The sequence below is a fragment of the Furipterus horrens genome, unplaced genomic scaffold (assembly GCF_987537825.1).
Source record: "Furipterus horrens unplaced genomic scaffold, mFurHor1.1.pri manual_scaffold_8, whole genome shotgun sequence".
Taxonomy (NCBI): domain Eukaryota; kingdom Metazoa; phylum Chordata; class Mammalia; order Chiroptera; family Furipteridae; genus Furipterus; species Furipterus horrens.
Genome location: NW_028327178.1, coordinates 68,134,234 through 68,157,140, shown reverse-complemented (window position 1 = coordinate 68,157,140; position 22,907 = coordinate 68,134,234). Strand labels below are relative to the sequence as shown.

Sequence of the window (22,907 nt, the reverse complement as noted above, 5' to 3'; positions counted from 1 at the left end):
TGTTGTTGCAAATGGTAGAACTTTCTTCTTTCTTTCTGCTACATAGTACTTCATTGTGGAAATGTACCAGAGTTTTTTAATCCACTAATCTACAGATGGGCACTTAGGTTGTTTCCAGCACTTGGCTATTGTAAATAGTGCTGCTATGAACATAGAGGTGCATAGGTTCTTTTGAATTCGAGTTTCAGGATTTTTCAGATACAATACGAGCAGTGGAATTGCTGGTTCAAAAGGCAGTTCCATTTTTAGTTTTTTAAGGAAATTCCATACTGTTTTCCATAGTGGCTGCAGCAGTCTGCATTTCCACCAACAGTACAGTAGGGTTACCTTTTTTTCGCATCCTTGCCAGCACGTGTTGTTTGTTGATTTGTTGATGATGGCCATTCTGACTGGTGTGAGGTGGTATCTCATTGTAGTTTTTATTTGCATCTTTCTGATGGCTAGTGTTGTTGAGCATTCTTTCATATGTCTATGGACCCCCTGTATATCCTCTTTGGAGACGTGTTTGTTCAGGTCCTTTGCCCATTTTTTAGTTGGGTTGTCTGTCTTCCTGGTGTTGAGTCGTATAAGTCCTTTATATATTTTGGAGCTCATTCCCTCTTCTGAGGTATCATTAGCAAGTATATTTTCCCATATGGTTGGTTCCGTTTTTATATTGCTGATGTTTTCTTTTGCTGAGCAGAAACTCTTGAGTTTGATGTAGTCCCATTTGTTTATTCTTTCCTTTATTTCCCTTGGCATAGGAATTTTCCTGCTTATTTTTTCCTCTAGGAGTTCTATGGTGACATGGCTTACATTTAAGTCTTTGATCCATTTTGAGTTTATTCTGGTATATGGTATAAACTGGTGGTCTAGTTTTATTTTTTGGCATATCCCTGTCCAGTTCTCCCAACACCATTTGTTGAAGAGGCTCTTTTCACTGCTATTTATGTTCCTTCCCCTTTGTCAAATATTAGTTGACCATATAGCCCTGGGTTTATTTCTGGGCTCTCTTTTCTGTTGCATTGATCTATATGTCTGTTCTTATGTGAGTACCTGGCTGTTTTGATTACCGTTACCTGTAGTAGAGATTGGTGTCAGGTACTGTGATTCCTCCTACTGCGTTCTTTTTCCTCAAGATTTCTGTGTCTATTTGGGTTATTTTTTGGTTCCATATAAATTTTTGAAGTATTTGTTCTAGGTCTATGAAATATGTCATTGATACTTTAATAGGGATTGCATTGAATCTGTAAATCACTTTGGGTAGTATGGACATTTCAATGATGTTGATTTTTCGCATCCATAAACATGGTATATGCTTCCATTTATTTGTAAGTTCCTTAAATTCTTTCTTCAGTGTTATGTAGTTTTCTCAGTACAGGTCTTTTACCTCCTTGGTTAAGTTTATTCCTAGGTACTTTATTTTTTTGTTGTTGTTGCTGTAGTAAATGGAATATTTTTCTAGTTTCTATTTCTGATATTTTATTGCTGCTGTACAGAACTGCCTTCAATTTCTGAATATTGATTTTGTACCCTGCTATTTTGCCAAATTCACTTATCATGTCGAGTATTTTTTTCGTGTAGTTTATGGGGTATTTTATGTACACTATCATGTCATCTGCAAATAATGACAGTTTTACTTCTTTTCCAATTTGGATGCCTTTTACTTCTCTTTCTTGTCTGATTGCTATCACTAGAACTTCCAACACTGTGTTGAATAGGAGTGGAGAGAGTGTACATTTTTGTCTTGTTTTTGATCTCAGGGGGAATTCTTTCAGTTTTTGCCCATTGAATGTGATGTTGGCTTCAGGCTTCTTGTGTATGGCCTTTATCATGTTGAGGTTTGCTCCCTCTATTCCCATTTTGCTGAGAGTTTTCATCATAAATTGGTGTTGTACTTTATCAAATGCTTATTCAGCATCTATTGATGTGATCATGCGAGTTTTGTCTTCCCATTTTTTTTATTTATGTGATGTATTACGTTTATTGATTTGTGAATATTAAACCATCCTTGCATCCCTGGGATGAATCCCACTTGATTGTGTTGTATGAAATTTCTAATGTCATGCTGGATTCGGTTTGCCAATATTTTTTGAGGATATTAGCATCTATGTTCATCAGAGATATTGACCTGTATTTTTCTTTTTTTACTGTATATTGACCTGGTTTTGGAATTAGAGTCATACTGGGTTAATAGAAGGAGTTTAGGAGTCTTCCCTCTTCTTGGATTTTTTGGAATAATTTGAGAAGGATAGGAGTTAGTTTTTTCCTAAATGTTTTGTAAGATTCATCTGTGAAGCTGTCTGGTTCAGGGCTTTAGTGTGCTGGGAGTTTTTTGATTACTGCTTCAATTTCACTCTTTGTTATCAGTCTGTTGAGGCTTTCTGCTTCTTATAGATTGAGTTTTGGAAGATTATATATTTCTATTAATGTATTCGTTATATCTATGTTGTCAAATTTCTTGTGATACCGTTGTTGTTAATAATTTCTTACAATCTAATGTATTTCTGTGGTATCATTTGTGATTTCTCCTCTTCCATTTCTGATTTTATTTATTTGGGTCCTCTCTCTTTTCTTTTTGATGAGCCTGGTTAAAGGCTTGTCAATTTTGTTTATCTTTTCAGAGAACCAGCTCCCGTTTTTTATTGATATTTTTAATTGTTTCTTTAGTCTCTGTGTCATTTAATTCTGCTCTGATCTTGATGATTTTCTTCCTTCTACTCACTCTGGGCTTTGTTTGTTGTTGTTCCTCTAGTTCCTGTAGCTGTAGGGTTAAATTTTTTTTTTAGAGATTCTTCTATCTTTTTCAGATATGCCTGTATTGCTATGAACTTCCCTCTTAGGACTGCTTTTGCTGTGTCCCATAGATTTTGGTCTGTTGTGTGTTCATTATCATTAGTTCCTAGAAATTTCATGATTTCTTCTTTGATGTCATTATTAACCCATTCATTATTTAATAGGGTGTTATTCATTCTCCATGAGTTTGTGTGTCTTTGATTTTTTTCTCTGAGGTTGATCTCTAGTTTCAAGGCATTGTGGTCTGAAAAGTTGCTTGATATAATTTCAGTTTTCTTGAATTTGTTGAGGCTTGTTTTGTGTCCTATCATGTGGTCTGTCTTTGAAAATGTCCCATGTGCATTTGAAAAGAATGTATATTTTGCTTCTTTAGGGTGAAAAGTTCGATATATATCAGTTAAGTCCATGGGGTTTAGTGTGTTGTTCAGTGCCTGTATATCCTTGGTATTTCTTTGCTTCGATGATCTGTGTATTGTTCATAATGGAGTGTTGAAGTCCCCTACTATGAATGTGTTGTTGTTAATGTCCTTCTTGTGGTCTTCTAGTATTTGCTTTATGTATTTGAGTGCTCCTCTGTTGGGTACATATATGTTTATCAGCGTTATATCTTCTTGTTGGATTGTTCCTTTAAGTATTATGAAATGTCCTTCTTTGTCTCTTTTTATTGCCCTTGCTTTGAAATCCATTTTGTCTGATATGAGGACTGCTACCTCAGCTGTTTTTTCATGTATGTTTGCTTGGAATACTTTTTTATATCCCTTTACTTTCAGTATGTGTAAATCTTTTGTTTTCAGGTGTGTTTCTTGTAGACAGCAAATATGTGGGTCCTGTTTTCTTATCCATTCCGTTACCCTATGTCTTTTAATTGGAGCATTTAATCCATTTACAATTAAGGTTATTATTGACACGTATTTATTCGTTTCCCTTTGTACCTCTGTTCCTCTCCTCTTTTTTTCTTTTCTTTTCTTAGAACATTCCCTTTAGCATCTCTTGCAATGCTGGTTTGGTGGAGATGTATTCTTTTTGTCTTCCTTTGTGTGGGAAACTCCTTATTTCACCTTCCATTTTGAATGAGAGTCTTGCTGGGTAGAGTATTCTTGGTTGTAGGCCTTTGTTTTTCATTGCTTGAAATATTTTTGACGATTCCCTTCTGGGTTGTAGTGTTTCTGTTGAGAAATCGGTCGATAGCCTTATTGGAGCTCCCTTGTAAGTGTTTTGCTGTTTTTCTCTTGCTCCTTTTAGGATTCTCTCTTTGTCTTGGAATGTTGCCATTTTAACTATGATGTGCCTTGGAGTGGGTTTTTGGGGGTTCCTCTTCATTGGAACTCTCTGTGCTTCCTGGACTTTCATAACTTTTTCTCTCATCAGGTTGGGAAAATTTTCTGTCACTATTTCTCCTATCAGTTTATCTATTCCTTGTTCTTCTGATCCCTCTTTAACTCCAGTTACTCTTATATTGTTCTTCCTTATGCTATCCTGTAATTCCCTTACCTCTTCTTGATACTTTTTCAACCTTTTTTCATTTTGCTCTATCATCTGAGAATTTTTTTCTACATTATCTTCTTATTCACTAATCCAATCCTCTGCTTCTTTTAGTCTGCCTTTGACTGATTCTACTGTGTTTTTCAGTTCCGAAATTGCATTCTTTATTTCTTCCTGGTTCTTGCTAATAGTTTCTATGTCTTTTTTTATGCTGGTGTCGTTCTCTGCAAGTTCCTTGTAATTTTCATGGAGCTGTTGGTAACTTTCTTGGAGGTTGTCATAGTTGTTTTTGAGGTTGTCGAATATATTGAGCTTCTTCACCACCATTGTTTTGAATTCCATGTCTGACATTTGGGATATGTCTATTCCATCTACCTCTCTTTCTGGGGATTCCTCTTTTCTTTTCATTGAGAGGTTGTTTCTGTGTCTTATCATGTTGGATTCTTCTTGTTTGTTTTTGTTTTTTGGATTTGTCTGCTTTGATGTCCTACCTTTGTGGTATGAGATTTTTTATAGGAGATCTGGGCGGTTCCGTGGTGTAGTCTCTTTGATCTCCTGAGCCTGATGTTCCTAAGGTACCCTTCATGTCGTTTGTTTATGCTGCCTGGTTATATTTCAGATGCTCTTTGTTAGGATCTTCCTTCTGGCTAGTTAATTGAGAGTCACTCTATCCACTTTGTCTTGAGCTTTAGTTCAGCCTTTGTATGTCGTCTTCTTTTTCTGCGTCCACAGCTGGTCTAATGAGGTGGGCCAGAGCTTCCTGTTCCTTGCAGCAGTGGTGTGTGTCCGTGGTGGCTGGCACAGCGCGTTCCTTTGGCGCCTGTTGGAGCCGGCCGAGGTGCTTTTGCGTGCGCAAGGCAGCCTGAGAGCTAGCCTCAGGCCTGCCGAACTGAGCTCCGGGAGTTGGTCTCTCGCCTCTTAGGGCGGGGCCCCAGACATTTGCGCACAGTGGAAATGGGCATCTGTGAGTTGCTGCCTCCCGCTGTTCCTGCGCCGCAGCCGCCCGCCGTTTCCACACCTGCCTGGGCGGGCACGAGCAGAGCCTGAGCAAGTGGTCTGCGCTCTGGCCTGGCGCCCACTGGAGCTGGCCAGGGGTGTCTGCACAAGGTCTTCTGCATGTTCAGTGGGCCTTCCCTTTGCCCATGGGGCACTGATCTTATGCCTGTTAGGGTGTGTCTGAGGGGTACCTGGACACGTGGCCACGCAACTGGGCCAGTGAATGAGGTCACTTCCCTATGCGCACCCACGGGACCCAAGGGGAGGGGAGGGAGTGGGCGAGCACACTTCTGCACCTGTGCTCCTCAAGAATGTCCTATCACCCTCAAACTTTCTACCCCTCTCCGCAGTTCACAAGAGAAAAATATAATGGAAAATTACATTCTCACATGCACAGCAGTACACTGTTTCTTGTCTTTCAGCGCCAATGCTACCTAGTCAAGTCCCGTCTCTGCCACCGGGCAGAGATCCGCTCTCCTCCGGATTCCTCTCTGGGGAAGCCTGTGGTCACCAAAAAGCCTTTGTGTACTTCCAGCCGCAGCTCGAGTAGCCACCCCAGTCAGAAATCCTGTCTTTTCCATTTTTCCTCCGCTATCCTCTCTAAACAGGTTGTTCCCCAATGGTTTTTCTCTAACCCAGCAGTGCCAAGACTTGACTCCTGCCAGTGTCCATCTGCTCACTGAGATGCTATGTCTGCAATTAGTCCAAACTACAGACGGGTCTCGGGAACCTGAAAGTGCAACCTCCCCTCACTCCTCCACCATCTTCCCCCGCTCTCCCATTATCTTTTTTCCCAGAAACTTTTTGATTTCTTCCTTGATGTCATTGTTAACCCATTCATTATTTAATAGCTTTTTTGTGCTGGGAGTTTTTTGATTACAGTTTCAATTATACTCTTTGTTATCTGTCTGTCCAGGCTTTCTACTTCTTCTAGATTCAGTTTTGGAAGATTTTATGTTTCTAGAAATTTGTACATTTCATCTAGGTTGTCGTGTGTCTTGCCATATAGTTGTTTGTAGTAATTTCTTACAATCCTTTGTATTTCTGTGATATAGATCGTGATATCTCTCTTTCATTTCTGATTTTGTTTATTTGGGCTCTCTTTTTTTCTTGATGAACCTAGCTAAAGGCTTGTCGATTTTGTTTATCTTTTCAAATAACCAGCTCCACTTTTGTTGATCTTTTGAATTGTTTATTTAGCCTTTATGTCATTTAATTCTGCTCTGATCTTGTTGATTTCCTTCCTTCTACTCGATCTGGGCTTTTGTTGTTGTTGTTGTTCTAGTTCTTGTAGCTGTAGGGTTAGATTTTTTATTTGGGATTCTTCTATCCTTTTTAGGTAGGCCTGTATTGCTATGAAAAATCTCCTCCGGACTGCTTTTGCGGTGTCCCATAGGTTTTGGGCTGTTGTGTGTTCATTATCATTTGTTTCCAGAAACTTTTTGATTTCTTCCTTGATGTCATTGTTAACCCATGTATTATTTAATAGCAATGTATTCCTTCTCCATGAGTTTGATTGTTTTTGAGTTTTTTCCTTGATGTTGATTTCTAGTTTCAAGGCATTGTGGTCTGAAAAGATGCTTGATATAATTTCAATTTTCTTGAATTTGTTGAGGCTTGTTTTGTGTCCTACCATGTGGTCTCTTTGAAAATGTTTCATGTGCATTTGAAAAGAATGTATATTTTGCTGCTTTTGGGTGAAAAGTTCTATATATATAAACTTAGTCCATTTGATATACAGTGTTGTTCAGTGCCTCAATATCCTTGGTATTTCTTTGCTTCGATGATCTGTCCATTGTTCACAATGTGGTGTTAAAGTCCCCTACTATGAGTGTGTTGCTGTCTCTATCCTTCCTGAAGTCTTTCAAAACTTTCCTTCGTATTTGGGTGCTCCTATGTGTTGGGTGCATATATGTTTACAAGGCTTATATCTTATTGATGGGTTTTTCTCTTAAGGAGTAACAAATTTCCTTTTTTGTCTCTTTTCATGGCCTGTGCTTTGAAATATGTTTTGTCTGATATAAGTATTGCTGCCCCAGCTTTTTTCTCATGTTCATTTGCTTGAAATATTTTTTTCCATCCCTTCACTCTCAGTCTGTATAGATCTTTTGTTCTAAAGTATGTCTTTTGTAGACAGCATATATTGGGTCATGCTTTCTAATCCATTCAGCTACTCTATGTCTTTTTATTGGTGCATTTAATCTATTTAGATTTAAGGTTATTATTGATAGGTACTTATTCATTGTCATTTTCCCCCTTTGTACTGTGTTCCTCTCTGTCTCTCTCTGTTTCTTCATATTCTTAAAGCAGACCCTTTAGAATCTCTTGCATTGCTGGTTTGGTGGAGATGTATTCTTTTAGCCTTCTTTTGTCTGGGAAACTCCTTATTTCACCTTCCATTTTGAATGAGAGTCTTGCTGGGTAGAATATTCTTGGTTGTAGGTCTTTGTTTTTCATTGCTTGGAATATTTTTTGCTGTTCCCTTCTGGGTTGTAGTGTTTCTGCTGAGAAATCTGATGATAGCCTTATTGGAGCTCCCTTGTATGTTATTAGTTGTTTCTCTCTTGCTGCTTTTATGATTCTCTCTTTGTCTTTCAATGTTGCCATTTTGATTAAGATGCGTCTTGAATTGGCCTGTTGAGGTTCATCTTCAATGGGTCCCTCTGTGCTTCCTGGACTTGTGTGACAGTTTCTCTTATCAAGTTGGGGAAGTTTTCTGTCATTAGTTTTTTAAACAGGTTTTCTAGTCTTTCTTCTTCTACTTCTTTTTCTGGTATTCCTATGATATGGATCATGTTGTCCTGCAGCTGTCTTAAATCCTCTTCATTCTTTTTCAGTCGTTTTTCATTTTGTTGCACTGTCTGAGAATTTTTCTGTTTTCCCTCAGCCTCCTGATCCGATCTTCTGCTTCCTCTAGCCTGCTTTTAATATCCTTCTACAGTGTTCTTCAATTCAGAAATTGTATTCTTCATTTCCTCGTGGCTCTTATTGATAGCTACTATGTCCTTTTTCATGCCAGTGTAATTCTCAGTAAGTTCCTTGTAGTTTCCTTAGAGTTCCTTGTACTTTCCCTGGAGTTATTTGTAGTTTTCTTTGAGCTTGCTGAACTCATTGAGCTTCCCTATAATCCATGTTTTGAATTCCAGGTCTGATAGTTTGCTTTCCTCCCTTTCATTTAATACTTTTTCTGGGGATTCTTCTTTTCCTTTAGTTGGGGGGTTGTTTTTCTCGTTCCCCATTTTTGTGACTCTTCTTGTTCATTGCTGCTTCTTAGATTGATCTGCACTTCCTGGATCTGCCCCTGGTGGCATCAGATCATGTACCAGTCTGGGCCTAGGCAGCGTGTTGGAGACTACCAGAGATCTACTGCCTTTGTCTGTCTCCCTTAGTTTTTAATCTATTCAATCTCTGATCAGCAGTCAGGCTTAAGCACTGAGGGTAGGGTAGGGCAGATCAATTCCTGCAGGCAGTGGTTTTGCTTCCTCTCAGGCTGACATCACTTGGAAAGGAATGGTTTGCCTGCAGTATGGGGAATGAGTGAGCATTGGGTTCCACTCGGCTGCTCCCTCAGTTCTGTCCTCAAAGCCACCACCCCAAATTCTCCCCAAGTGTCTCTAGTCCTCTCTGTCCTCCCTCTACTTGAGCCCAGGGTAGTTGGTGCCAAAATAGTTTGTACTCAATTCCTTTAAGAGCTCTTTGTCTCCAGCTCTTTCTTTCAGGCCAGCAAAAACCCTGTGGCTTTTTGATTTTCACAGCTGGATGCTATTTTACTTTCCACTCTGTTGCTTTAGGCTGGGGAGCCCAGCTGGGGGTTTAGACCCTGCCTTTCTCAGGGGGAATCCTCAGCTGTTGAGCTGTTTCTCATTCTCTTCGCTGCCACTTGTGGGAGACCAGCCATCCCTTTCGCGTCTCTGCACTTCCTACCGGTCCCATTGTGATGAAGCGGCCTTTTCTGTCTCTCTGTGGTTATAAGACTTCTTTCTAGTTATTGTTCAGTTGGTTATTCCAGATGATTTCTTCATAGTTAAGTTGTAATTCTGAACTGGTCTTGGGAGCAGATTAGTGTAGCTTCCACTTACTTCTCTGCCATGTTGGATCTCCCCGTAAATGATTATTTTGAGGATTTAAAAAGGTATGGCATATAAATCTACTTGATACCTAGTAATTGCTTGACAAATGTCCACTAATCCTTTGCTTCTCTCACCTCTGTCACTGTCATCACCATCTTTGTTGTTTACTAAGGGAGCCATACTCTGCTCCTGGATTTTTACTATTATCTAGGGTAATGGAGAGCGCTGTTATGGGTGTAAAGAGGCTACTTACGAATTTAAAAAATTGGAGGTAAAGCCACCTGGTAGTAACAACTCATAATAGATTGACTTTATAGTGATATATCCTCCAAAATAACTTACAGGACATAACCTTAGAAACCTAAATTTAAAGGATCCATTTTAAAATTTAGGTTAATTTCAACAACTTTTGGATTTAATGGTCAGAAATATCTCTTTGTGGACTCAATTGTGAAAATTTTGTTAAGTCTTCAATCTAGTATAGTGAAAAAAATGAAGAGTTCAAAATCACATTGGTCTGGTGTCTTAGCTTGGACTAACATAACCAGATACTACAGACTGGGTGGCTTAAACAACAAAAATTTATTTTCTTACAGTTCAGGAGGCTGTGAATTCCAAGATCTAGGTGCCAGTAGGACTGATTCCTGATGAGACCAGTCTCCTTGAGTTGCAGATGGCCACATTCACTCTGAGTCCTCATGTGGCCTCTTCTCTGTGCATATGCATGGAGAGAGATGGATCTCTGGTGTCTCTTCCTCTTCTAAGGACACCAGTATTATATTGAATTGAAGCTCCACCCTTATCACCTCATTTAACCTTAATTACCTCCTGAAGGGCCCCATCACCAGTTACAATCAAATTGGGGATTGGGACTTTAACATGACTTTGGGAGGATACAATTCACTTCATAACACATAGTAAAATAAAATAACTTCTTTAAGATTGTTATATGTAAATTTTTATTAAGATATTTTTGGTATCTTCTCAGTGTGATTTAAGGACTTGCTTACATAGAAACTAAGAGCGATAATTGTATTGTGTGAAAAGCTGGAAATTTGGTCTGACAGCTCCATTTCCATTCTGCATGCCCCTTAATACTCCCCAATTCCCTTGTCTGTGAATAAAAAATAATATATTAAGAAAAAATAAAGATTTCCTCATGAGGTATAATATATCAATAAATATGTTTTTCAAAATATAATAATGGTCAAGATTCGCCTACTTTAAAAATGGTAGTTAATAATTATTAAGACATCATTATATTAATTCTAAACTTGTTAATATTGACTTAAGTATGTTCCCTCAGCAAAGATGGACTCCTAATTTTAAAAGTCACCATCTGTTCGCTAATAAGTATTTTCAGTCACATTCATTTGTTTTGTTATTACTTCCCCCAAGTTCTAATATTTTTCTCAGTTTATTTAAACTGAAAATTAAAAGTGTACTCATTCCCCCAACACACACCTCTAGCAACCACAAATCTATTTTTTGTATCTATGAACTTGGGTTGTGTTTTTTGTTTTTGTTTTTGTTGTTTTTTTGGTTTTTTGTTTTTGGTAGCTTCCACATATAAGAGGGATCATGTCCGATGTATTTTATTTAGCATAATGCCCTTGAGGTCTGTCCATGTCACTAATGGCAACATTTCATTCTTTTTTAAGGCTCAAGCCTCTTCTCCTTCTGAGATTTTCATTATGCATAGGTTAATATGCTTGATGGCATCCCACAGGTCTCTGAAACTGATAAATTTTCTTCATTCTTTTTTCTTTTTCTCAATCTGGATAATTTCAGTTGACCTATATTCAGGTCTGTTGATTCTTTCTTCTGCCTGTTCATATCTGATGTTGAGACCTGTAGTGAATTTTTTATTCTGGTGATTGTACCTTTCAACTGCAGAATTTCAATTTAATTTTTGTTTAAATAATTTTTATCTCTTTATTGATAGTCTCTGTTTAGACATTGTTTGAAAACTTTCCTTTGGCCTTTAGATATTATTTTCTTTAGTTCTTTGAATGTGTTTAAAGTTGCTAGTTTAAAGCCTTTGTCTAACAAGTCCACTATCTTGGCTTCTTGCTTTTTCCTCCTAGTGTATAAACCATAGTTTCTTGTTCCCTTTAATGTCTCATAATTTTTTGTTGAAGTTTGGAAATTTTAAATAATAAAATGTGGCTACTCTGAACATAAGATTCTACCACTCTGAGAATTTGTCATTGCTCTTTGTTTGTTTAGTAACTTTTTGAACTTATTATGTAAAGTCTGTATTCTTTGTCAAGTAAGGTCACTGAGATTTCTGTTCAATTAACTTGGTGACCAGCTAACGATCAGACGGAACTTTCTTTAAATGCCTAAAACTAGTAAGTCTCATAGTCTTTGCCAAGGGGCTTTGGGTGTGTGTTTGTGCATACCTTCAACACTCATCTAGGCAGATCACAACTCCACCTTAGCCTTCACTTTGTGCTTGCACAGAGCCTCAAGGTAAACCTAAAGTGAGAACTTAGACCCTTCACAGGACTTTTCCTGAGCATGCTCACAGCCTGACATGTAGCTGGTCATCCAGATTTCCAGAAATATGTTAAAGCATTTCAAAGCACCATATAGATATATCATTCACCAGCTTTCCTTTTAAGGTTTTTAGATAGCCTGTTTGCCCAACTGTCATCCATTGCCTTAGAAAGCCCCAATATAAAAATCTTGCCTCTGATTATTTTCAACAAATTCCCCTAGGGAAAAAGCAATTTACAGTGTGTCTGCTCCAAGTCAGGTCAAATAAAGACAGTCTGGTGAGTACTGTCTACCAGGAAACCACCAAGTACTGTCTACAAAGGAACCACCACACAGTTCAAATAATGACAGTTCTCAGGGAATAGGGCTTTGAAGGAGTTCCATCTCTTCTCTACTCCATTCAGTGTCTACTGGGCTGCGATTACTAGTTTTCAAGGCAGATTTGAGGAGAGGGAAATGGGAATGAGGCAAGTTTAAAACACCATAAATTATCCCTAAGTAGCTGTAAGCTTTTGGTTAAATTCCAGAGTTCTGAAACATTATCCTAAAGATGTTTTCCTGTATTATTATTTATTTTATGGAGCAGAGAATTTTGAGAGGTCCTTATTCCCCCATTTCTCTGACATCCCTGTTACTTGTCTTTAACTTCAAAGTTGTTTCTTTTATTTTGGGGAATAGAAGAGATGTTATCTTTGAAGGGAAGGAAGACCTGGGTTCTGTTGCAACTATGTGCATGACATTTTCTCTTTTTTCTGTTAAAATTTGGGCCTCAGTTTTCATCTGCAGAGAAAGGGTACAAATACATTTTCCTGTCAACTCTGTGGGACTCTGTGAACTAAATGCTATTATGTATGTGGAGATGCTTTGGTTCCTTTTGAAGAAAAGCTTCATAATTGTTACTTTCAGTTCTGCTTCCCACCATGTGTCTTTGATCAAGCCACTGAATGAATTGCTTATGATTCTCTCCCCTCTCCCCTCTTCCTCCTCTCTCTTTTTTTTAAGGAAGCTAAAATGCTCTTCTCCCTATAGTCATACCAGTAAACTTAAATATTTTAAAAAGTACTTGAAGATGTTCAGGAAAAACTGTTGTTATTTGTCCTTAAATGGAATGGAAATTATAATTATTTTACACAAATGCAATATATTTTAATGCAATTTGAATGTAATTATTAGAAGTTTTAAAATACTATACATAATACTAGAAATAGAAGTGTTATTTTTATTTTTTAATTATATTTTATTGATTATGTTGTTACAGTAGTCCCATTTATTTTACCTTCGCTCCCCTCCACCCAGTACCCTCCTTCCCTCCAGCAATTCCACCCCCCTTAGTTCATGTCCATGGGTCATGCATGTAAGTTCTTTGGCTTCACCCTTTCCTATATTATTAACATCCACCTGTCTATTTTGTACCAACCGATTATGCTTCTTAATCACTGCACCAATTCCCTATTTCTCTCCTGCCCCCTCCCAGCTGATAACCCTTCAAATGATCCCTATACCTATGATTCTGTTCCTATTCTGGTTTGCTTAGTTGGATTTTGTTTTTATTTTTTAGATTCAGCTGTTGATAGTTGTGAGTTTGTTGTCATTTTAATGTTCATAATTTTGATCTTCTTCTTAAGTAAGTCCCTTTGACATTTCCTATAATAATGGCTTGGTGATGATGAACTCTTTTAGCTTTACCTTGTCTGGAAAGCACTTCATCTGCCCTTCCATTCTAAATGATAGCTTTGCTGAATAGAGTAATCTTGGTTGTAAGCCCTTGCTTTTCATCACATTGAATACTTCTTGCCAGCCCCTTCTTGCCTGCAAAGTTTCTTTTGAGAAATCAGCTGATAGTCTTATATGCACCCCTTTGTAGGTAACTCTCTGCTTTTCTCTTGCTGCTTTTAAGATTCTCTTTATCTTGAACTTTTGGCATTTTAATTATGATGTATCTTGGTGTGGTCCTTTTTGGGTCTAGCTTGTTTGGGACTCTGTGTGCTTCCTGGACTTGTATGTCTATTTCCTTCACCAAATTTGGGGAGTTTTTCTTCATTATTTTCTCACATAAGCTTTCAATTTCTTGCTCTTCCTCTTCTCCTTCTGGCACCCCTATGGTTCGGATGTGGGCACTTTTGAAATTGCCCCAGAGGCTCCTTAGCCTCTCCTCATTTTTTTCAATTCTTGTTTCCTCATTCTGTACTGGTTGACTGTTTTCTTCTTCCTTATGTTCTAAATCATTGATTTGAACCCTGGTTTTTCCTTCCCTTCACCATTGGTTTTGTGTGGATTTTTCTTCGTTTCATTTAGCATAGCCTTTAGTTCTTCACTTATGCATTTGTCATACTTAAACATATCTGTAAAGCCTGTGAACATCTTTGTCATCGGTGTTTTGAATCTGCGTCTGTTAGGTTGGCTATCTCGTTGTTGCTTAGTTCTCCCACTGGAACCTTGATCTGTTCCCCCTTTTGGACCATACTTCTCTGTCTCCGAATCTTGACAGGCTCCTGTGTTAGTTTGCTTCTGTGTCTTAGGTAAAGCTGTGGCACCTGTTACATTGTAAGGGGCGGAGCCTTAGGTATTCGTTAGTACAGGACGACCCATTTCACCACATTGTGGCGCTGTATGTTGGGGAGGCTGTGAGAGCGAACAATGCCACTTGCTCAGCATTTGCCTCTTTTCCAGGCACTTCTCCCACTCATATGGGACTGGCACCTCTCTAGCTGTTGCCCTGGCTGTTGTTGCCAGAGTGCATGGGTCTGTAGACACTCTAGGACCGTGAGGGCCTTTTTAACAAGTCGACTCCGCTGAGAGACTGGCAGTTTCTGCCTCCTCCCCAACCCCCACTGGTTTGCACAGTCAGCAGCAATGAGGTTTTATTTTCCCCAGTGCTGGGACTGTGAGCTGCGCGTCTATTCTGGTGCCGGGAATACTCCCCAGGTGTCCTTCCCAACTTTTTAAAATTTGTGACTGCACTTTCTGCTGTTGCCACCGCTGCTGCTGCCACCATACCACGTCCTCTCTGCCCTGGCTCCGCCCCTCCTGGATGAGTATTTCTTCTTTATATCTTTGTTTGTTGGACTTGCATGCAGCTCGATTTTCTGGATCTTCTGGTTGTCTCTAGTTTTGAGGTAGTTGTATTCCTTCTTAGTTGTGGAGGGAGACTCAGCATATCTGTCTAGGCCTCCATCTTGGCCAGAAGTAGCAAAATAGAGGTTTAAAGCCTACAATAGTCCTTTATATTTCTGCTCTCTTCTTTCTCTCTCTCTCTCTCGGTCAAGTGCCTCCCTAGCTCTCCCTCAATTTCAAACTTCTCTATGGAAAGTGGTTAGAATGCATGTCTTTTGTTAAAAAAAAAAAATGTGCTTAAATATCCATAACATAAAATTTACCATTTTAATCATATTGAAGTATAAAATTCAGTGAAATTAAGTACATTCACATTGTTATATTTTGAAAAATATAGGTTCCATAGTTCCCAAACAATATTTGCTTTGTGAATCAATATTGTTATTAAAATTAAGTAGTGTGGACTATGCTGGGTTTTGCTTATTTATTTTGAAGGAAGCTGTGAGATTTATAAAATGTGGTGGGTATTGATTTCATTAGTCATGTTTCTTTACTTCATTTTATTTGTGAAAGCAGTTTTAACAACCTAATTGTTCATACACAATATATTTAACTCATATTTCCTTTGGCTGCAGGTGGCAGTGCAGGAAGGAATTAACTCAGGGACAGCCATGTCAAGGGGATTCTATCAATCAGCAACAATCTTTATGGGCCACCAAATGTCAGCCATCTCAAGCACTGGAGATTTTAGTACAGTGCAGAAATCTCCCCAACACACAAAGAACTTTTTAATTCCTGACCCACATTCACACCAACAGACAGCCCAGAGCAATAATGTGACAGACACCTATGCAGTACAAACTAATAGTGACACACAGTGCTTAAATAAGTCTGACAAAATAGATGGAAAGACATCTCCTCAGACTGGTGAGCAAATGCTAGTTACAGCCAGCCCATTGTCTGAGAAGGAACAAACTCATTGCTTGGAGATAGGAAACAACACACGTCATGGCAAGAATAATTTATCTGAAAGCAAAAAGTCTGCTGAATTCCATTCCTTGTTATGGGAAAGATTAAGTCCAGAGAACAGAACCACTGATTTAAAGTGTGACAGTTCCAGCCGATCAGAGGGAGAAATACTGACAAGAGAATATATTGAAGTCAAGGAAGAACGAGCCAGACCGCCCGTCTCTCTGATATCAGTCTCAGAACACTCTGCATCTGGAAATAAGTGTTCTCAAGAGAAGCATTCTGCTGGGGAAGGTTTCTCAGGTGGGGTGAGAGGCTGAGATTCTTTGCTGATTTTTTTGGTATTTAGTTTTTCTTTTTGGTAGCAGTCTTATGTAAACAAAATATACTCTAATTTTAATTTCTTTGTGAAAAAACAAACTAATGTCTTTGCCAACAAATTTCATTCTAATGAGTTCTTAAATATGTATGTGGAAATATTTTTGCAAACAAATTCTCATTTTTAAACCCACTATGATTTTTAAAAATATTTTTAATAAGTTCTCAAATACCATAATGAGTTGTGGATTATTACTGCTTGTTTTTAACTGATGATGTAATTCCATCTGTCAGATGGGGCGCCTTACTTTGCCTATCCTTGAAGCTAGTGATCAATAATCTATTCATATCCCCTTTTACAGATCATCATCCTCATGGGGACCTAAAGTCACAGAAGCCCTTCAGAAAAATGCAGGAAGAGCAGGAGGGGGAAAGTTTGAGCAGCAGCAATGACCTCACAGTTTCTGTAAGTGAAGATGATCTGATTTTAAATAGTCCAGAACCACAACCAAATCCAGGTGACAAGATGGAAGGAAAAGATGGAATAGAGGCTTTAAAATTAATCCACTCTGAGCAAGAAAGAGATACCCCATCCACTGAAAAACATAATTGTGTTTTGCAAACCCTAAGCTCTCCTGATTCAAAAAAGGAATCATCTGCTAACTTACCAACAAGAGAGTAAGCTATTCAAATGTTTTTACTGTTCTGTTTTTAATTATAAACATCTTTAGAGACCATTCTACTTGGAATGTATTATTAAACACACAGCCATGCATGTATAGTTCCTTAAGTCTCATAAATAGTGTTTTAGATAAGGTATAATTTTCTTTTTTTTCCCTGTTTTATGAAAAAGCTTTAAAAATATGAATATCATTGAAATCATGGTGATTGACAGTTTATAGTTTTAACCAAACAATCCCTGGTTAATTCATAAATTATTCCCCCTACCCTTTATTCTTTTAGAGAATAAATCATTTTAAAGTTCTGATAACACACAAGGTGACAATTAAACTTATTATGAATTCAGCTTTAGAGACTAAGAACTTGTGTCTAATTAATTTGCTTAATTCTTGATATAGTATCATTTTTGTCATTTGATTAAATATGAGTTAATGATTTCCTCTAAGGGAATACCTCAGCGAGCTTTCCTTTTCTGAGTGTAAATATAAAGACATTGGAATCTTTAATGTTAAATCAGAATAACACCAATGTTATATATTTTGAGCACTTATAATATTTAACTCATAAAAACTCATGATTTTTTACTGTTGATTGGAGATAATGGGTAAAATTGTATAGATAACATGTAAACGGTTGAAAGCCAATTTTGCAATTAAAAAAAATAACACTAATAATATCAGATCTCTTTTAGGAGTAGAAGGAACCTAAGTAAACAAGAGTAGAAGGAACCTAAGTAAACAAACTAAATTTACTATCATCTTTAAAAATGAAGAAACCAAGGCCAGGGGCATAGAAGTGACATATATATGCCACTAAGGCAAACTCTTTATTCAGCCTCCCTGACCTCCACACTACCCTCCAGAACTTTGTTACATCCTGATGCTGTCGTTCCTTCTTTTCAACAGTACCTGCAAGAGTGAAAAGCCAAATGGGCATTCTTGTATATGAGGGTATATGTTCTCTTTTAAAGCACCATTGTACCTTTTAACATATTGCTTCTTACCATTTATCATCTACTTTTGGTGAAAAGTTTAATTTATAGTCTGATTGACTCCAAACTGATGTTCAAGAAGTATTTATTAAGAGCACATCCAAGTTCAAAGTACTTGCTCTGGGATGGAAGAACCAACATGGTGAATGTTCTTGGAAAATTTGATTTATTGCAGAAACAACCCAATGAATTTTTCCAGTAATAATACTTCTCTCCCATCAAAGAGGTACATCAGCGTACTATGTCATCAGAAACTTTATTGTTAGAGGTAGAATGTATCTATTTTGGGTTTTGTATTTGCAGGCTTCTTTTTATAGCCATTCATTGGACAAGTTAATATTTTGGTAGGCTAACTGGGAGACTAGTGTACTACCCCAGAACTTTTTTTCTGAAATGAAGAAAAGTTGTTTATTGTGTATAATTAAGACTTTTTTTCTCTCATTCTCCTATATGAATAACTTTTTCCTCTGACCTTAAAGCCAAGCTCCTTGGCATTTTGAGATACAGTTTTCCCAAATATAGGCATTTCAAGAATTTTTGAATATTTATCTTAATAGAATGCCCCAGAAGGAAAGATCAGTCGGTAATGATTGTTTTCTGTGGCTGTGTTATCAAATTCGAGTCTTTGATTTACTGTGGTCAAAGTACTCCTCACGAACAGGTTGAAGGTGGATTTAAATGCTGCTGGTTAACCTGCTAATATCATTGCTACTTCTGAGGTATTCTCTTATTTCCCTTTTTAGCATGAGCTTTTCCACCTAGTGGGGGAAGCCTGTAATGCAAGGGGCCCACCCTCCAGAAGATAATTCTGGGTGTTTTGAGGTCCCCCTCATATGTCAAAACTTCATTCCTTTTGTCCATATTCCAGTCTATGGATATACTACATTTTGTTTATCCATTCATCTGTCAATAGACACTTGGGTTGCTTCCACCTTTAAGCATCACGTGTTTTTGAGAAGCTTCATGATCCACTCCCTTGCATATATTCAGATATTGAAAACCAGACTGTTTTCATGCACATGAACTAATCCTTCTTTGCAAGATATAATTAACTCTTCTCACAAGAAAGCATACTAGAATGAAGGTGAATTTTAAATTTTGTTATAAAGGAAAAGCTTGAATCTTTTTATTTTTAAAGAGTAAGTAGTTTGCTGCTAATGTTGGTATAAAACTCTGTGACTTAAAACACCAGACGTTTATTATTTTTCGTGTGGCAGGTCATTGGCCTAGTGTCAGTTGGGGCCACAGATATAACTTGACCACTTGGCCTTCATCATCTGGGAGAGTAGTTCAGGCTCAATCACTTGGTAGTGGTAGCAGGATTCCCAAGACAGCAAGAGGGCAAGCCCCAGTACCCAGATGCTTTTTAAGTATCTGCTTGTATCATTTACTCATGTCCCATTGGCTAAAGAAAGTCACAGGGCCCTGCCGCAAGTCAAGAGGTAGAGAAATACAGCGTCTTTTGATGAGATGAATGGTAGTCTCTTGCAAAAGGGTGTACACACAGGGATGAAAAATTTATGGTCATTTTTTGCAACTCACCACTATACTTTAGGACAAATTCATATAAAGATAAGCTCCATATGAGTCAAAAGGTTTTGTACCAGTGTGGATGCAGCATCTTGAGGGCTGTATAGGCTTTGAAGAAGAAGGAGGAGGGAAGAGAGCAAATTAGGCTAGAGGAAGAGTGCAAGAAGGAATACAAATACAGAGAACACAAAGGACCTGGGTGGGCAGAACAAAGGGTGTGACTGAGGGCTCCTGGAGGAGGACTTGCTGGAGTAGCAGTTTAAAATGTTGCCTGGGGAAGGTTGAGAAAGCCTTGAATATCCAGTTAGTGAATTTAGAGTTTACTCCCTATATTTTTCAGAACTGTTGGTTTTTAGAGGAAGGGAAGGAGAGAGAGAGAGAGAGAGACAGACTTCAATTTGTTGTTCCACTCATTTACGTATTCATTGGTTGATTCTTGTATATGCCGTGACTGGGGATTGAACCTGCAACCTTGACATATCAGGACAACATTCTAACTGAGCTACCTGGCCAGGGCCAAAGGTTATTTTAGGGAAGGATAGCATGGTGAGTAATTTAAGAGAATTACTCTGACATCGTTAGCTTCATCAGGATTAATTACCTAGGTGGTAGGCAGAATTCTGAGATAGTCCCCAAGATTTCTGCCCCCTGGGGTGCATCTGTAAAATCCCCACACCTTAAGTGTGGGCAGTATTGTGAGCTTAATGGATTTTCCTCTCATAATTGGGCTATGTTGTATGACAGAGATGAAGGATTTTGCAGATATGATGGAAGTCCCTAATCAGTTGACTGAGCTAATCAAACAGGAATTATCCACAGAGGGCATGACCTAAACAGATCAACCTTTAAAAGGGACTGGGCACTTACTGAAGTCAGAGATTCAAAGCAACTGAGATACTCTTCTGTTCACCTTCAGGAAGCCAACTGCCATCTTGTGAAGAAGGTCAATTGGCAGGAAATAGTGTGAGGCCTCTGGGAGCTGAGGACCTCAGTCCTGTAACCATAGGAAAGTGAATTCTGCTAACAACCAGTGGACTTGGATGAGACTTCAACCCCAGCTGACACCTTGATTTCAGCCTAGTGACTTTCTGAGCAGAAGGTCCCTCTAACCCATACTCAGACCTATGACTCTTGGGAACTGTGAGATAAATTTGTGTTATGTGCTAAATTTGTTTAGTTTGTTATGCAGCAATAGAAAATTAATACAGTCCAATTGAAGAATTGGAATCAAGGATTATATCTTGGCAAGGATTATCCCATATAATCTTAGAACACGTTGGGCCCAAACAGGCCGAATCAAATATGTTCAGGGTCCAGTGTAGAAACACGTTGATAGGGTGGCAAAGTGAGTGGCCCAGCAGCCAAGGTAACCTGTGCTTTCTCTTGCCCCTATTCTCTCACCATTTGATCAAGTCTGTTTTTACTTATGGCCATATGCAGGTAAACAAGTGTGAAACATGGTAGACTGGCCAAGACCTAGAAATATGAGTGTGCACATTTGTGTTAGCCAATGAACAGTTTCTCATGCAAACATTAATTCTCTGGTGAATGAAGCAATGTATGGACAGTTAATTTTATTTTATTTTATTTTTTGCTTTGTTTACAAATGTCATATGTCCACATTTACAATGTCATACAAAATAGTTTCTCTGCTTAAAATTCCCCTGTGCTCCATCGACTCATCTCTTCTCCCCCAACCCCAACTACTGACAACCATAGATTTTGCCTCTATAGTTTTACCTTTTTCAGAATGTTACCTACTTGGAATCATATAGTATGTGGCCTTTTCAGATTGGCTTCTTTCACCAAGGAATATGTATTTTAGATCGCTTGCTGTGTTTTCATAGCTTGATAGCTCATTTCTTCCACAATTTATGTGATTCACCTACTGAAGAACATCTTTGTGGCTTCCATGTTTTGGCAATTATGAATAAGCTTTTATAGAATCCATGTGCAGGTTTTTGGAATAATACCAAGGAATGCAATTGTCAGATTATATGGTAAGACAAAGATTAGCTTTGTAAGAAACTGCCAAACTGTCTTCCAAAGTGGCTTTTTCAGTTTTCATTCCCATGAGCAATGCATGAGGGTGCTTGTTGCTGCACGTCGTTGTCAGCATTTGGTATTGTCAGTTTTTTCTATTTTAACCATTCTAGTAGGTATGTAATGATACCTAATTGTTTTAACATGCAGTTCCCTAATGGCATGATATTGAACATCTTTTCAAATACTTATTTACTATTTGTATACCTTCTTTGCTGACATCTATTTATATCTTTTGCCTGTTTTTTAATCATGTCATTTATTTCCTTATTGTTGAGTTTTAAAAGCTCTTTGTAAAATTTTCATACAATTTCTTTATCAGGGGGATGATGTGTTTTGCAAATATTTTCTCCAACTCTCCTTTATCTTTTCTCTTAACAGAGTACTGCAGAGCAGAAGGTTTCTTCTACTTCTCCTCCTCCTTCTCTTCCTTCCCTCCTCCTCCTTCTCCTCTGCCGCCTCCTCCTTTCTTCTTTTTCTTCTCCTTGTCCTTCTTCTTCTTCATCCTCCTTCTCCTTTTTCTCCTTCCCCTTTTTCCATCTTTCTTCTTTATTTTTCGCCAGTCCTGGGGTGGCCAGCCCTGGCAATGAGTGCCTACCCCTGTTGCCAGGCTGAGCCACCTGGTATGCTACCACTGTCTTGACGGCACCAGAAGTTTTTGATTTTAATAAAGTCCAACTTATTTTGTCCTTTCATTGTGCTTTTGGTATTGTATCTAAAAACTTCTCACCCAATTCAAGGTCTGCTAGATTTCCTCCTATATTATCTTCTAGAAATATTATAGTTTGACATTTGCATTTAGATCTATGATCCTTTGAGTTAATTCTTGTGAAAGGTATAAGGTCATTTTTTAAAAAGTGTGGATGTCTTTTGCTTCCAGTACCATCTGTTAAAAAAAACCCTACTTTTTCCATTGAATTGTTTTTTTTTAAATATGTTTTATTGATTATACTGTTACAGTTATCCCAATTTCCCTTCCCTCTGCTCCCCTCCACCTGGTGACCCCCCTCCCCCCAGTTGTCCCCCCCTTTTAGTCCATGACCATTGGTTGTGCATATAGTTCTTCTCAGCCTCTTCCTGTCTACTTCATTCCCTTCTATGTTTCTTAATTCCTGTACCATCTCCCTCCCTTTCCTCCTCCCCCCTCCCAGCTGACCTCCCCCCAATATGTTCCCCATACCTATAATTCTTTTTCCACTCTCGTTGCCTACTTAGTTTGCCTTTGTTTCAATTCCCTAGCTTCTGTTGTTGGTTCTTGTGTTGCAGTTTTCATTTTAGTGTTCATAGTTTTGATCCTCCTTTTTCTAAACCAGTCCCTTTAACATCTCATATAATAGTGGTTTGGATCTAATGAACTCTTTCAATTTTATTTTGTCCTGGAAGCACTTTCTCTGCCCTTCTATTCTGAATGACAATTTCGCTGGATAGAGTATTCATGGTTGTAGGTTTTGGATTTTCATTACTTTGAATATTTCTTGCCAGTCCCTTCTTGCCTG

The 22,907-nt window shown here is 38.2% G+C and overlaps 1 protein-coding gene across 4 annotated transcripts in view; it reads left to right on the top strand.

Moving 5' to 3' along the window:
* KIZ (kizuna centrosomal protein) overlaps window positions 1–22,907 on the top strand; it is a 187,982-nt gene that overhangs the window by 43,113 nt on the left and 121,962 nt on the right. For all 4 annotated transcript variants that reach the window (XM_090285988.1, XM_090285987.1, XM_090285989.1 and 1 more), the window contains exons 5-6: window positions 15,515–16,151; window positions 16,529–16,844. In XM_090285988.1, coding sequence (XP_090142114.1) covers window positions 15,515–16,151; window positions 16,529–16,844 — 953 coding nt within the window. The remainder of the gene's footprint in view (window positions 1–15,514; window positions 16,152–16,528; window positions 16,845–22,907) is intronic.